Raw genomic sequence first — 13,401 nt, forward strand, 5'->3', positions numbered from 1 at the left:
GGCCATCCACCGTGTGGACCCAACTAAATCACTAGGTCATTCTAAAGCACTAGGCCATTTCTAGGTAATTTATGGGGCTTGAAGATACATAATCATTAAACATAACATTTCCACAAACATGAAATAAAAGACAAGCTCATGAAAGAAGAAAATAGAAACCATGTAATTGGAATTAATCCTGAAAAATATAAAAAATGTATTAGTTTTAAATGTAAGAAATTTCTAGGAGACAAAATAGAAATATCAAACTTTTACTTAGGAATTATGATCTAACAAGTCACCTACCATCTTCCTGAATAATATAGTCCACAGAAAATCAAGGTACTACAGTAACTAAGTACATTAATTCCACAAGTATTTCATATGATAGATTTAGTTTTATCTTCAGTGCTAAAAAAAAAAAATTACAGTGTGGGCACCTTGGTGGCTCAGTTGGTTAAGCAACTAACTTTTAATTTCAGCTCAGGTCATGATCTCAGGGTTGTGAGATCTAGCCCCACCACTGCGCTCTGTACTGGTATGAGAGCCCGCTTAAGCTGGAAACCCATTTAAGATTCTCTCTTTCTCCTTCTCTCTCCTTCTGCCATTCCTCCACCCCACTGCCCCCCTCAAAAAAATTACAACTTAATCCCCATTTCATTATGCCCTGATAATATAAATGCCAAATATGAATTCCGAATGAAAAAAATGAATCAAGTTTTTCAAATTAGGAAAAACTATGAGTCTACCTAACATTCTACATTTCAGGTCAGTTGTATTTTTACAAACCAAAAGATAAGAAATTTACCATCAGAAAATACACACACACACACACACAAAAAAAAAAAAGAAAAAAGAAAAGAAAATACACAAAGAGCTCAGAGACCAGTGGACAGGCATCCACACTCACATAATAGCAGGTGGTATGCACACAGATGCCAGTCTCATGTGCGCAATTACCAGTTATTTGTTTCTGCTGCAGATCTTACAGAAAAAGAAATCTAGGGGCACCTGTGTGGCTCAGTCAGTTACACGTTCAACTTTTGATTTTGGCTGGGGTCATGATCTCAGGGTCTTGGAATTGGGCCCTGTGCTTGGGCTCCACACTGAGCATAGGGCCACCTTGGGATCCTCTCTCTCCCCCTGCCCCTCCCCCTCCCTCCCGTGGGATGTTCTCTCTCTCTCAAAAAAAAAAAAAAAAAATTGTATCTTGTTTTTAAAATGTGGTTATGTTTATATGAAAGGAGCCTAAATAGGATTCCCTTATGACTCCTTCCTTCCTTCTTCTTTTGTTTTTAAAAAATGTTTTAAATTTAAATTCAATTTATTAATCAATATATATTGTATTGGCTTCAGAGATACAGGTCTGTGATTCATTAGTCTTTCTTTTCCTATTAACACATAATGCATTATTTGTTTCAGTGGTACAGGTCTGTGAATGATCAGTCTTACACCTTTCATAGCACTTACCATAGCACATACCCTCCCCAGTGTCCATAACCCAGTCACCCTACCCCTTCCTTCCCCCACCCCCAGCAATCCTCAGTTTGTTTCCTGAGATTGAGTTTCTTATGGTTTGTCTCCCTCCCAATCCCATCTTGTTTCATTTTTTCCCTCCCTACCCCCCATGACCTCCTGCCTCTTTAAGTACTTAATAGTCTTTCCAATAGTTGTCATCTTCAGTTAGTCTAAGTGGCTTTCCAGATAACAGTCAAAAGAATGAATACTTTTATAAATAAACTAGAATGGGGCATAGGGACTCATGTATAAACTTGGGGGCATCTATTCATCCCTTCCATGATATGCAACATATTTTTCAATGGGCATTTCCCTGGGGAGAGTGTCCGTGGTTTTATCAGATGATCAGAGAGGTCCTTACCAAAAACAAACAAACAAACAAACTAAAAACAACAAAAAAAGAAAAGACACTGATGGACAAGTGGGCTGAGACATATTTGATCATGACATGCTCACTTTTCCCAAAAACAGATAATTGTCCTTTGGTGCTGAATAAATCCTATTTAAATATATTAAATTCCTGTTTCGTATTCACTTTGGGAAAGAGGTTGATAACGTCCTAAGTGATCAGAAATTATCAACCAAGGAATTAAAAAAAAAAATTTCATGTCTGCCATGGTTCCCAAAAGAAAAAATTTTGCAACTATATAATACATTCAACAAGGTTTCTTGAGTGTCTCTTTCTACACTCTACAGTGTTTATATAGTCTATAAATTAATTACTTAATTAGACAACTGTATTCTTTGAAACTATAATCTTAGATGGCCAATTATTATAATTCCTTCATAATGTTGGCTTGAGTATTGGTCCAGAAGATACTAGTGAGAAATGATAATATTTCTAACAGGAGTCTTAATATTTATACCAAACCATGCGCATATCCTCTTCAGGTTTCGTTCTACTTCTCCTAGTAAGAATACTATTTCCCGGGGTACCTGGGTATCTCAGTTGGTGAAGCACAGCACCATGGATTTTGGCTGGGATCATGACCTCAGGGATGCAAGGTGGAGCCCTGTGCCAGGCTCTGTGCCGGGCATGGAGCCTGCTTAAGATTCTCTCCCTCTCCCCTCCCCCCAACCCCTCGCTTGCACTCTCTTTCTCCGAAACAAACAAAATACTGTTTCCCAACGGTGTGTAAAAAATCAGAGGGAATGGCAACTCAGAGAAACAACAAAGGACACTTGTTTGAAACACTTGATTACTATACAGATAGTTGTGATAATTTGCCCAAGGAGAATCATAGGAGCATTTGTGCTTGTGTTAAGGTATTTGTTTTATTTTGGAAGGAAATCAAAGTGTAAATAAGGTGGCAACATGGATATACAGGGAGAAGATGATTTAAGTCTGCTAACATCAAAAGCGGATCTGACACACTGAATTTTATATTGGAACTCTTCCCATGTCTTTACTGTTGCTGCCGTCCTCAGTAATAGCAACCAGAATAATAGTGGCTTCTCTTCCTGTGCGGAGAGATACTGGTCTACCATGTTTGTCTTCAACAAGTGGGTTCTTCAGAAAAGGAATGTAATTTATTCTCCTTAAACATGCGGCTGCGGTGGTTTTTTTGTTTGTTTGTTTGTTTTTAAGATTTTATCATTTGAGAGAGAGGGAGCTCATGTGCGAGCCTGAGTGAAGGGGAGGGAAGGGGAGAGAGAGAAGCTTAAGCCGGCCCCACGCCCAGTGCAGAGCCTGACATGGGGCTCCATCTCATGGCCCTAAGACCATGACCTGAGCTGAAACCAAGAGTAGGATGCTTAACCAACTGAGCGTGTGGCTCTAGTTTTAAGGCAAAACACAGATTTTCTAGTCTACGACTAGATAGGGAACGACGGGGGGATCCTTTCAAGACATTGAACTACCTACTGGGATTGCACTTCATCCCTCTGCACGAGACACCTGTGTAGCTAATGCCCCCGCCCCGGTTTTGTGCGAAAACTCTGACTCTGCCATCAGACCAGGCTTCTGCTTTCTTACCTGATCAAAGTTGTAGAGGGCGGCATGCAAATTGGCCAGCATTCCTGTGGGGGGTTCATTAGTAATTTTAATGGAATTCTCCAGCAGTCCTTGAGGGATGATGTGTTCACGTGGTGTAGGTGCAGGTTCAGCACTCATGAAAACCCGGTAATCTCTGTGGCTTCCTTGGCTGAATCTTTCGAGGAGTTTCTCCAAGGTGCCTAGCCACCTGGCTACCAAATGGACATTCTGAAAACACATATGGCTCATAATTCTGGTGAAACTGAAGTATGTTGCTTAAATAATGGGATCACAACATTTTCCTATATGTCAATGTGTAGAAAAACAGAGAACCAGAAAAACCCAGAGAACCAATTTTTCCTGTATTACCACATTAGGGAACAAAACCAAGCACCAAAACGCGACTGCACAGTGAACACATGGCAGGTTCCAAATCACCACAGCATAGCGGTGCAAACCCCAATCTCCTTCCAACACACTTAGCCACTTCCAACACCCACCCATCACCTTGGAGATGGAGTTTCCGACACTTTTTCATTACAGTTCAAACTCAGTTATGGAGACTTACCTGATTAGTTTAATCAAGTATAAAAATTACAAGCCAGAAATGTACATCACCCATTTCATTGTTTCTGATACCAACCACCTCTACTCAGCGTCTACTCATTAGTAGACAAACTCCAAAGGATGAGACGGGTAAAGGGGTAGCCAAAAAAGAAATCTCTCTTTGTTCAGATGCTCTGGGGGTCCCTGACAGGTTAATTTCCTTAAATCCTAGAACTTTCAAAAATCATGAGAGAAACCAAAGTCACCACCATCACTTCATGATTTCCAGTTTTATGATTCACAATCCTCCAACCCTCCCACCCATGGAGTACATGGTAGTTGGCCTTGTGAGAACAGCATGAACAGGCTCCCTCCCTCTGGCGATGTCCTTAATGTAGTGACTGCAACATCACACACCTAGAAATATGTAGTTATTTCCATCAAAGAAAAACATTTGATATTATAAAAGCTACAAAAACCCCAAAGAATAAAAGCAAATAAGGAATAGAATAGTAACATAGATATCTATCTTTGCAACAGTTCTGTTGTAAGAAGATCTAATGCCAATTTAGTTGTTCACATTATGAGGCTTTTTCTTCCTTGGACTAATACTGAATGTATACTGGCAGGTGTCATGGCTGAACTGTGTCCCCACAAACTCAAATGTTGGAAGTCCTAACCCTCAGTACCTCAGTACTGAATGACTGTATTTGGAATAGGTCTTTAAAAAGGTAATTAAAAGTAAATGCAACAATTAGAGTGGGTCTCAATCCAATATGGCTTACATCCTTATAAGAAGAGGTGATCAGGACACACACACACACAGAAGGGAAACCATGTGAAGACATTGGGAGGAGACAACCATTGACACACCAAGGAGAGAGCCTTTCAGAAGAAACCAAGCCTCCTGACAACTTGATCTCAGACTTTTGGCCTCCAGAACTGTAAGAAATTGCATTTCTGCTGATTAAGCCACCCCATCTGGGACATTTTGGATTGGCAACCCTAGCAACCTTCTACAGTAAGTAAGGGCTCTAAGTTTCCTGCCCTCCATGCTCACTGTTAGATTATAGCCAAAGTACTTCTCACGCCTAACTGTGAACCTCACACAAGCAAGCAGAAACAACAACAATAAAACCTGTTTTGCAAGCTCAAATATGAGTCCTCTCTCTTATGGCCTATCAGACCTTCCTTGAGAAGTTCACTTGAAACAAATATAAGGATACTCCAGGCAGTGACTCTGGGGGCAAGGAACAGAAAAGTCTCCAAGTGAGCCATCCCCAAACACAGGCACATTCTGGACTCCAGCCTGGGCGTTCTTGATCTTTGAGGATCGTCTTGAGGGTCTTGGCTTTGACGTTGGCTAGATTCTTAAGCCCACTTACCCAGGGGCAGCCATGCCTGGGCAACATTTGTAGTGAATCCATGTATCTTGGAAACCACCCATTTTGCCCGTGAAAATAGATTTTTAAAATCCAGTATGTCAATTCACAAGCCATCTGGTGTACATCTGAGACAAAGATAGATGGCATCCTGCTACCTGTGCGCCGGTTTTCTCTGGTGTGTGGGCTTCTGATAAAATGCTAGCCAAACATCCCTTGAAGGGCTCTACCTGACCACAGAAACTGACCACTGTAGAGTCTGGTTAAGAGCTCATTCTCACGAGCATACTTATCATATGCCTACGTGGATATAATTTAACGTACGTTGCAAACAACATAACAAGTTCCCATTATGCTGGTCTCCCCTTTATTCAAAGTCCTGCTTCTCTCTTATATGGCAACGAGGTACCAGAAACCTCCAGAAAGTGAGACAGCCACAGGACTGCGGTCAAGTCCCGCCTCATGCTCCATCTCTCTCTACCTGCTGCTCCCCCTGCTCGTGCTCTCTGTCAAATAAATAAATGAAATCGTAAAAAAAAAAAAAAAAAAAAAAGCAACTTGCAAATGTGAGATATTATGACAATGGCTTTGGTAATCTATATACAAGCCTGTTTATCTTCTAGCGCTCTTAGAATGTTCCAGATATCTGTAAGTCAGGAGAATGAGAGGGTTTCCTCTATTATTTTTAAATTTCAAAGTATGATGGCTAGAAAATACGCCAAAAGATGATCTCTATCCTTGTCAGCTGAGTCCCTTAACATCTTTGGAGGGGTCACTAGTACTGAGAGAACCCCAAGGACCCTGCAAATCACCGTCTGTCAGGAGGATGAATCATTCCCAGGGGCCTGGACAACTCTGCACCGTCCCTCCCTTGTGATCATTCCCACTGTTGTCCAAGAAAATGCCATACTCACTTGGAGGATGACCCAGTGTCCTCCTTTAGAGGCTTTCTCCAGGGCCTTTTCCGCCACCATCTCCTGACCTTGTCCTAAAGACACATTGTGGAGTTTTCCCGAGTCGATCGTAAACCCCAATCTTTTGCCTGTGGGAGCGCACAACAGGATAAGAGGAAGAGTGACTCAGGAGAGGTAAGAGGAGTCTGGAATTTTCTGTCTCATGTCCATCTGTGGTTATGGCTGCCACCTTCTAGGTCGCTTGCCTCAAGAATCCAATGCCAACTCCTGTTATTTCAGCAAGCAGCATTTTGAGCTCTCTCAACGGCTGCCTCCTCGGGCGCATTAGCAGAGCCTGTGGAAATCAGTTCCTCTGGTTTTATGGTAATGAAGCTTTTGACATTTTGATAGATGGCAAGTATTGTTATTGAGCTTTATTAACTCTTGCTGGAGTAGCAAAGCATTTCCTTCATAAAAAAGGAGCAACGTGTGGTAGCTATCACATCATTTTTTGAACAAATTGGCTCATTGGGTAAATGCAGGAGCCTCTCACCTTGTGGCCATGCTTGAATCGAGCACAGTCAGGTCACCGCTCTATTAACCTGGTGTTCTCGGTGCGGGCTGTGGGGAATAGTAATCCACGGCACAAAGCGACAGTGCCTTGCACAATCGAATAGGCTTGCTTTAATGACCACTATTTAGTCACAGGGGGCACAAGATTACACTAGAATGGAGAAAATTGCCCTCTGGCCCTTACATAGTCAAAAGGTAGAAAACAGTACAAAAGAAACTTGCATTATGCCAACCAGAGGAATGTTCCATTTGAACAGTTCTTCAGGCCACAGTGTTATTAGCCTTACGTGTTCCATATACTCCATCTCCCACAAATGAAAAAGAAAGAAGGAAAGAGAGACAGAATGAAAGTAACTGGCTGTGAACCAAGAGGAAGGCCGGGTGTGCACTGGGCAAGAGGGAGGGCGGGAAGGCAAGGCTCTGGGCGCCTCACCAAGGATCTCCAGGTCTTTCAGGGCATCCACCCCTCGAGACAGGATGAAGAAGATGGGCGTGTCTGGGCTGCTATCTTCAAATGCTTTAACTAAATCCACTCTGGTCCTCCCCACATACTTGGCACCCAGCTTTTCCTCCACGAAATTCCTAATAGAAAAGGATAAGGCGAAAGACAGCATCAGTGCTCATGACCTTGAAAAGTGCCACCACTTGGATCAGCTTAAATCACAGGCACAGGAAGGAGGCAAACTACGTTCATTAATGGGATATTTTCGCGGAACAATACGAATCCAGCTAGATTTATGCATCAGTGTCAGTGAAGTCCCTCCCTGCTTCAGAAGCTCTGAAAATCAGAAGCCTATATTCTGTTTTGGGGGCTACTGAGCCCCCCCCATCGAGTCCCACCAGCTGCCTGTGTATGGCTTTGTATCCCCCCCAAATCTCCTGCCAGATCCCCCATTACTTATTAACAGTTCATTAGATTTGCCACAGTGCAATTTTCCGGCCTGCTGGGTTTCTCATGAATATACAAATGCTTTTTGGGGTGTTTCTAATATAGGGAAGCTCAATTAAGCAGGATTATTTTCCCGCAGTATCAGATTTAGCAGAAAGTAAGTACTACTAAGCAGAATTAACTTGTAAAGTAGGGCACGCAGAGGCATCTGCAAAGGGGAAATTAGTTGGCCAGAACAGAGGAAAAGACTGGAGGTGTGTCATTGCTGCTGAACGAGGAGCAGAAAAGGAAGGAACTTGAGAACTCTTTGGTTGGTGAATTCAAATGAGAACATGACTTGTGTGAATTAGGCAGCATATTACCATTGAGGAGCCGAAAGGGCAAAGAAAAACGACACATGGACCAATTTAAAGCAGGGGTTCCTGCTTTAAATTGCATTGGTTGTAAAGTTATAGGACTATCAGTGTCTCCATGAAAGGAATTTATTTTTGTTTGATGTGTGAAATCTTCATAGCCCAAATGCTACAGCTAAATAAAGACAGTGGAAATTGCCCTGGGAAAATGCATGCTCCTGGCCTCTGAACTCTGCTGACACCCTTCTCCCCAGCTAGAATATTTCCAGTGGTTCCCCGTCTCCCCTCCTGGAGTCAGAAGCAAGGTTTTCAGGGAGGGCGGTCTCAGCCTGACGACAGACCAGCACACTGGTTAGCGTTCAGTGAGTTTCAATATCAACAGTAATGATGAAAGCATCAGATTTTCCAGCAGCATCGTGGCTCATGAACAGGGACCACAAATGCCTCCCCCAGAAGCTCCTTGCCCCTAAGACTAGGTCACTGTATTTCCAAAAATGCTAACAGCCCCACCTGAGAGCGTATGTCATTCTGTCAGGGCGTACTGCTCTCAAAATAATCAGCTTCTGTATCAAACTTTTCTTCTTCCATTCTTGCGGCAACTTCTCCTTCTCTGGGCACTCGGACTCAGCCCATTTCCTCCACTGTTTGGCCGATCCTTCCACATCTCGGTCTATGCCTCGAAATTCTTCCAGGAGGGCTACTGCCTGTCATACAAGGGGAAGACATAAGATGGGGGGTAAATAGCCTAGAGTCTGAGACAGGGATCAATGAAGTATGAATCCTCTGTGAACATGTTGGGCTGGACAGTCTTCATTTATTGCCAGATGTGCTCTATACCCTTTCCTCTCCTGCTATGAGGATTACTGGATTATTGGCACTAAACTCACTGGTTCTCTGGCTGGGTTGGGTTTGGCCAAGAGGGGGCACTGGCAAGAGACTGGAGGGCTAGAGGAGCGGGTCGCAGGGGTATTTCTTCCTCAGCTGTGGTGATAAAGGTTGGCAGTGACTATGTTCGTCTACAGAAGGTCACAGCTCCTATAGGTTGGCTCCCTCCCCTAACTTCATTTCTCCACAGTTTCAGTAATTACTCCTTTTCTTTCATTTTCCATCCCCATTCTTGGCTGATTCCCTTAGTCTTCTTCCCATAGGATGCAAATACACTTTTTGTTAAAATTTTTTTTATCACCCCTTTGAATGAGTCATCTGTTTCTGCTGAGACCCTGACTGAGCAACAAATAGACTTGAATTTATAATTCTACATAACCTAGTTAAAAATTCTACTATAAACAAATCAAAACATACTATAAAACTAAAGGATAATGGTTATTTTCAATAGACAGAAATTTTCCTTCTTAGAAAAAGAATGAAGCAAATACTATGTGTATGTTAGCATACAAGCCTCTTTAAAGGATTCCAAAGTCTAAGGGAATAAACTTAATAGTAGAATTTTCTAACTGAAAAATGAGGTAAGAATCGGCACCTGAGGTTGATGAATAACTTTTTTCTCCACAATATTCTGTTCTGCTTCAACACTTTAAAATGAGAATAAACCACTGTGTTGTTATATAATTAACACACAAATTTGGAAAAAGTGGAGAAGTATTATAAAAAAGAAAACAAGTCTGATTTAGGTAAATTGACAAAAATGCTCATTTCTGTTTCTTGACTTTTACCAAAGGTCCTGCAGAATATACATATTTATTAACTTTTCCACCCATAAGTAGGTCAAAGTTTCTTTACTTTCAAATAAGAAATTAATTACTTTATACTTTAATAATAAAAAGACAATTTGAAATTACATAGCGTATTTCTACAAATGAAATGGGATAGAATACATCATCTGTATTTTTAAAACATTTCTACATTTGGCAGAACTGATACTTGAAATAAGTTTTAGAAAGTGAAAAGCCACCTTCCTCACATACCTTGAGAGCACTCCATGACTGAGTAGTTAGGAAGTCAACAGGACTCAGGTAAGTGTGTTCAACTGTGAACCGAAGCAGGAAATCCAATTCAAGAGGGTCTATCTCTTTCTTTCGCAACAAAATCTTGAGGGTACATGAAATTGAAGAGGGTCATTTAGTTTACATCAAAATCAGGACATAAGAGATAGTCACCATTTAACAGACAGGACTGAAAAGGCAGAACCAAGTCTACTGAACTTCTTATTGATACCTAGCTGTTCTAAAGCTGAAATAATAAATCTCAGATTATGCTCATGATCTCAAAACCCTGCCGGAAAATCTAGTAACAAATAATTCTGAAGACTATTTTTTCTCCAGTTTTAAAACATGACTATTAACAAATTATTTGAAATATACATTCACATTTAGTCTTTTGCTCTTAGATCAAACTTGCCTTAAAACTGGTTGCATAAATTGAGAAAGCCTTAGGTGGTAATGGATCAAATTACTAAACAAAAGGTAGAACCAGTATTATAATTTAGTCCTAATACAGAAGTTACACCGAATAAACTATGAGATATAAGAAATATTTTTTTAAAAGAAAGGTGGGGGAGGGGCAGAGGGAGAGGGAGAGAGAGAATTTCCCAGTGTAAAGCCTGATGAGGAGCTTGGGCTTGATCTAACAAACCTGAGATCATGATCTGAGCTGAAATCAAGAGGTGGATGCTTGAGAGACTGTGGACTCTGAGAAACAAACTGAGGGTGTCGGAAGGGAGGCGGGTGGGGGGGATGGGTGAGCCTGATGGTGGGTCTTAAGGAGGGCATGTATTGCATGGAGCACTGGGTGTGGTGCATAAACAATGACTCTTGGAACACTGAAAAAATAAAATAAAATAAAGTAAAATAAAATAGGTAGACGCTTAACTGACTTAGTCACCCAGGCACCCTGAAAATTTTTTCTTAAATATGAGATTATATTAAGAAAAATAAGAGATTATTGTTTTATAGATACAACTAAACAAACAGTGTAAACTGAAATAAACTTTAGAAAAGTTCATTAAAAACCTATTAAGTCCATAGAACATTTTGGGGGGGGTGGAAAAAGGGGATGAAATATTCTTAACTTTCACATAAAAATTATAATACCATATAAAGTTAAATAGGTAAAGTGTTTGAGCTTTATGCTATTTTAAAACCCTTAAGTATTGGGCTCCTGGGTGGCTCAGTTGGTTAAATGACTGCCTTCAGCTCGGGTCGCGATCCTGGATTCCTAGGATCGAGTCCCACATTGGGCTCCCTGCTCCGCAGGGAGTCTGCCTCTCCTGCTGACTTTTCTCCACTCATGTTCTCTCTCTCTCAACTAAATAAATAAAATCTTTAAAAATAAAACAAAACTCTTAGCTATCTTCAAAATGCATTATGAGTAGTACCACATTAAAAAAAGAATTAATTGCTTTTTTCATAATTCGATTTATTTTAACAAATAATTGCCATATATATATACACACACAAAGTTTTGATTTACAAAAATCGTCAGGATTTGCGATAAGCTATAATTTATTTCTGGTTTCCAAGGAGGAATTTTTTTTTTTTTTTAGACAGAGAGTGTGAGTGGTGGGGGAGTGGTTGGGGAGGGAGAGCAGAGGGAAGGGGAAAGTGAGAGAGAGAGAGAGAGAGAGAGAGAGAGAGAAACTCAAGCAGACTCTCTGCTGAGCACAGAGTCCTGTTTGGGGCTCCATCTCACCACCCTGAGTTGATGACCGGAGCCGAAATCTAGACTTGGATGCCTCATGGACGGCGTCACCCACGTGGCCCAGGGAGACAGTTTTAAACAGACGATGTGCATACATGTGCATGCATGTCATCTATTCTCAATCCTGGCTTTTTACCGTTAATGAATAATACGTGTAAGAACAAAAATTTCGTTTTGTAGTGCCTTGCTCCTAGTCCTCACTTACATTATGAAGCACCTATACCTATATATTCTTAAATAACCCAACGAAATCTCCAAGCACTGAAAATATTTAGTCTGTCACGGCTAACAGCAGGGGCTTATAAAATGCCTTCTTTGGGCAAGGCACTTTGGAGGGCACAGCACAGATGAGGCCTTGACCTTCTGTCAAGATGTGGGCTGATAAGAAAAAGTTAGACAGCAATAACACTAATGAAAGGACACATGCTTATTCCATCTAGGCTTCAGTCCTCAATGTTTTCTTCTTATCATGGGCATCTTTATTTAAAAGCAATCTTTGCTGGGGCACCTGGAGGGCTCAGTCGGTTAAGCATCTGTCTCTTGATTTTGACTTGGGGGATGATCTCAGGGCTGTGAGATGGAGCCCTGCGTCAGGCTCCCTGCTCAGTGGGGGTCAGCTTGCTCTCTCTCAAATACATATATAACATCTTCTGCTGAAGTCCATATCAAGAAAAGGAAAAGGAGGGGCACCTGGGTGGCTCAGTGGGTTGAAGCCTCTGCCTTCAGCTCAGGTCATGATCCCAGGGTCCTGGGATTGAGCCTCACATCGGGCTCTCGGCTCAGCGGAGAGCCTGCTTCCCTCTCTCTCTGCCTCTGCCTGCCTCTTTGCCTACTTGTGATCTCTGTCTGTCAAATAAATAAATAAAGTCTCAAAAAAGAAAAAAAGGAAAGGAAAAGGAACAAAAGGATAGTAGATCTCACTAAAGGTAGCAGTGTGAAACCTGGAGCTCTTTTACACATTCACTGGTTTCTAAAGGGACAGAGAGCAGAGAGACTTCCTAGGACCATCCAGATCTAGACTCATAATTCTGATCTCAAGCCATCCCCCTGGTAGTACCTGGCAGGCTCTGCACAGGACCTGAGAAGCGAGGGGGAGGTCTCACTGATCTGTTTTTCAGGGTGGCGGCTAATGTGGGTCACTTAAAGTGCGTTCCCCTCCCCCACACCAACACCTTGGAACCTATTCCAAGGCTGGGACATGTCCAAGTTTACCCTGGGAAATTCAAACTAACTTCATGCCACCAAGGGCTTCCAAGAAAGGTGTCATGTCTTCCTTCAGTGGAAGTAAAGCATGTAATAAACAGAGGTAGGGGACTGTGTGGCTCTGGGGATGCTTTCAAGTCACTGAATTCCTTACCTGAAAAGCCATCTGGGACAGGAAGGTGAGTTTGTCCCTCTCAAACAGCGCCTGGCTGGTATAGAGGAAGGCGGCATGCGTGATGTTTTCCATTAGGATTGAGACGCGCCCCTGCACGTCCTCCACCTTGTCAGCCTGTTCCATGGCCCTGCGGAACAGCATGTTGAAAGCCTGGGGAATTCAAAGTGACTGGTGAGACTGATGTCGAGCTACCCCCAGACACACAGTAGAAATGTGGAATCACTTTGTAAGTTTATTTTGAACTGTACACGAAACTGC

General features: G+C 41.9%; 1 protein-coding gene across 1 annotated transcript in view; it reads right to left on the reverse strand.

The window, feature by feature from the left end:
- Nucleotides 1–13,401, reverse strand: part of DNAH11 (dynein axonemal heavy chain 11) — a 325,583-nt gene that overhangs the window by 23,415 nt on the left and 288,767 nt on the right. The window contains exons 69-74 of the mRNA XM_046021406.1: nt 13,123–13,293; nt 10,034–10,156; nt 8,619–8,812; nt 7,300–7,448; nt 6,315–6,442; nt 3,473–3,700 (exon numbers count right to left, since the gene is read on the reverse strand). Of these exons, the coding sequence (XP_045877362.1) occupies nt 3,473–3,700; nt 6,315–6,442; nt 7,300–7,448; nt 8,619–8,812; nt 10,034–10,156; nt 13,123–13,293 (993 nt within the window). The remainder of the gene's footprint in view (nt 1–3,472; nt 3,701–6,314; nt 6,443–7,299; nt 7,449–8,618; nt 8,813–10,033; nt 10,157–13,122; nt 13,294–13,401) is intronic.

The sequence above is a fragment of the Meles meles genome, chromosome 10, assembly GCF_922984935.1.
Source record: "Meles meles chromosome 10, mMelMel3.1 paternal haplotype, whole genome shotgun sequence".
In the NCBI taxonomy this organism is placed as follows: domain Eukaryota; kingdom Metazoa; phylum Chordata; class Mammalia; order Carnivora; family Mustelidae; genus Meles; species Meles meles.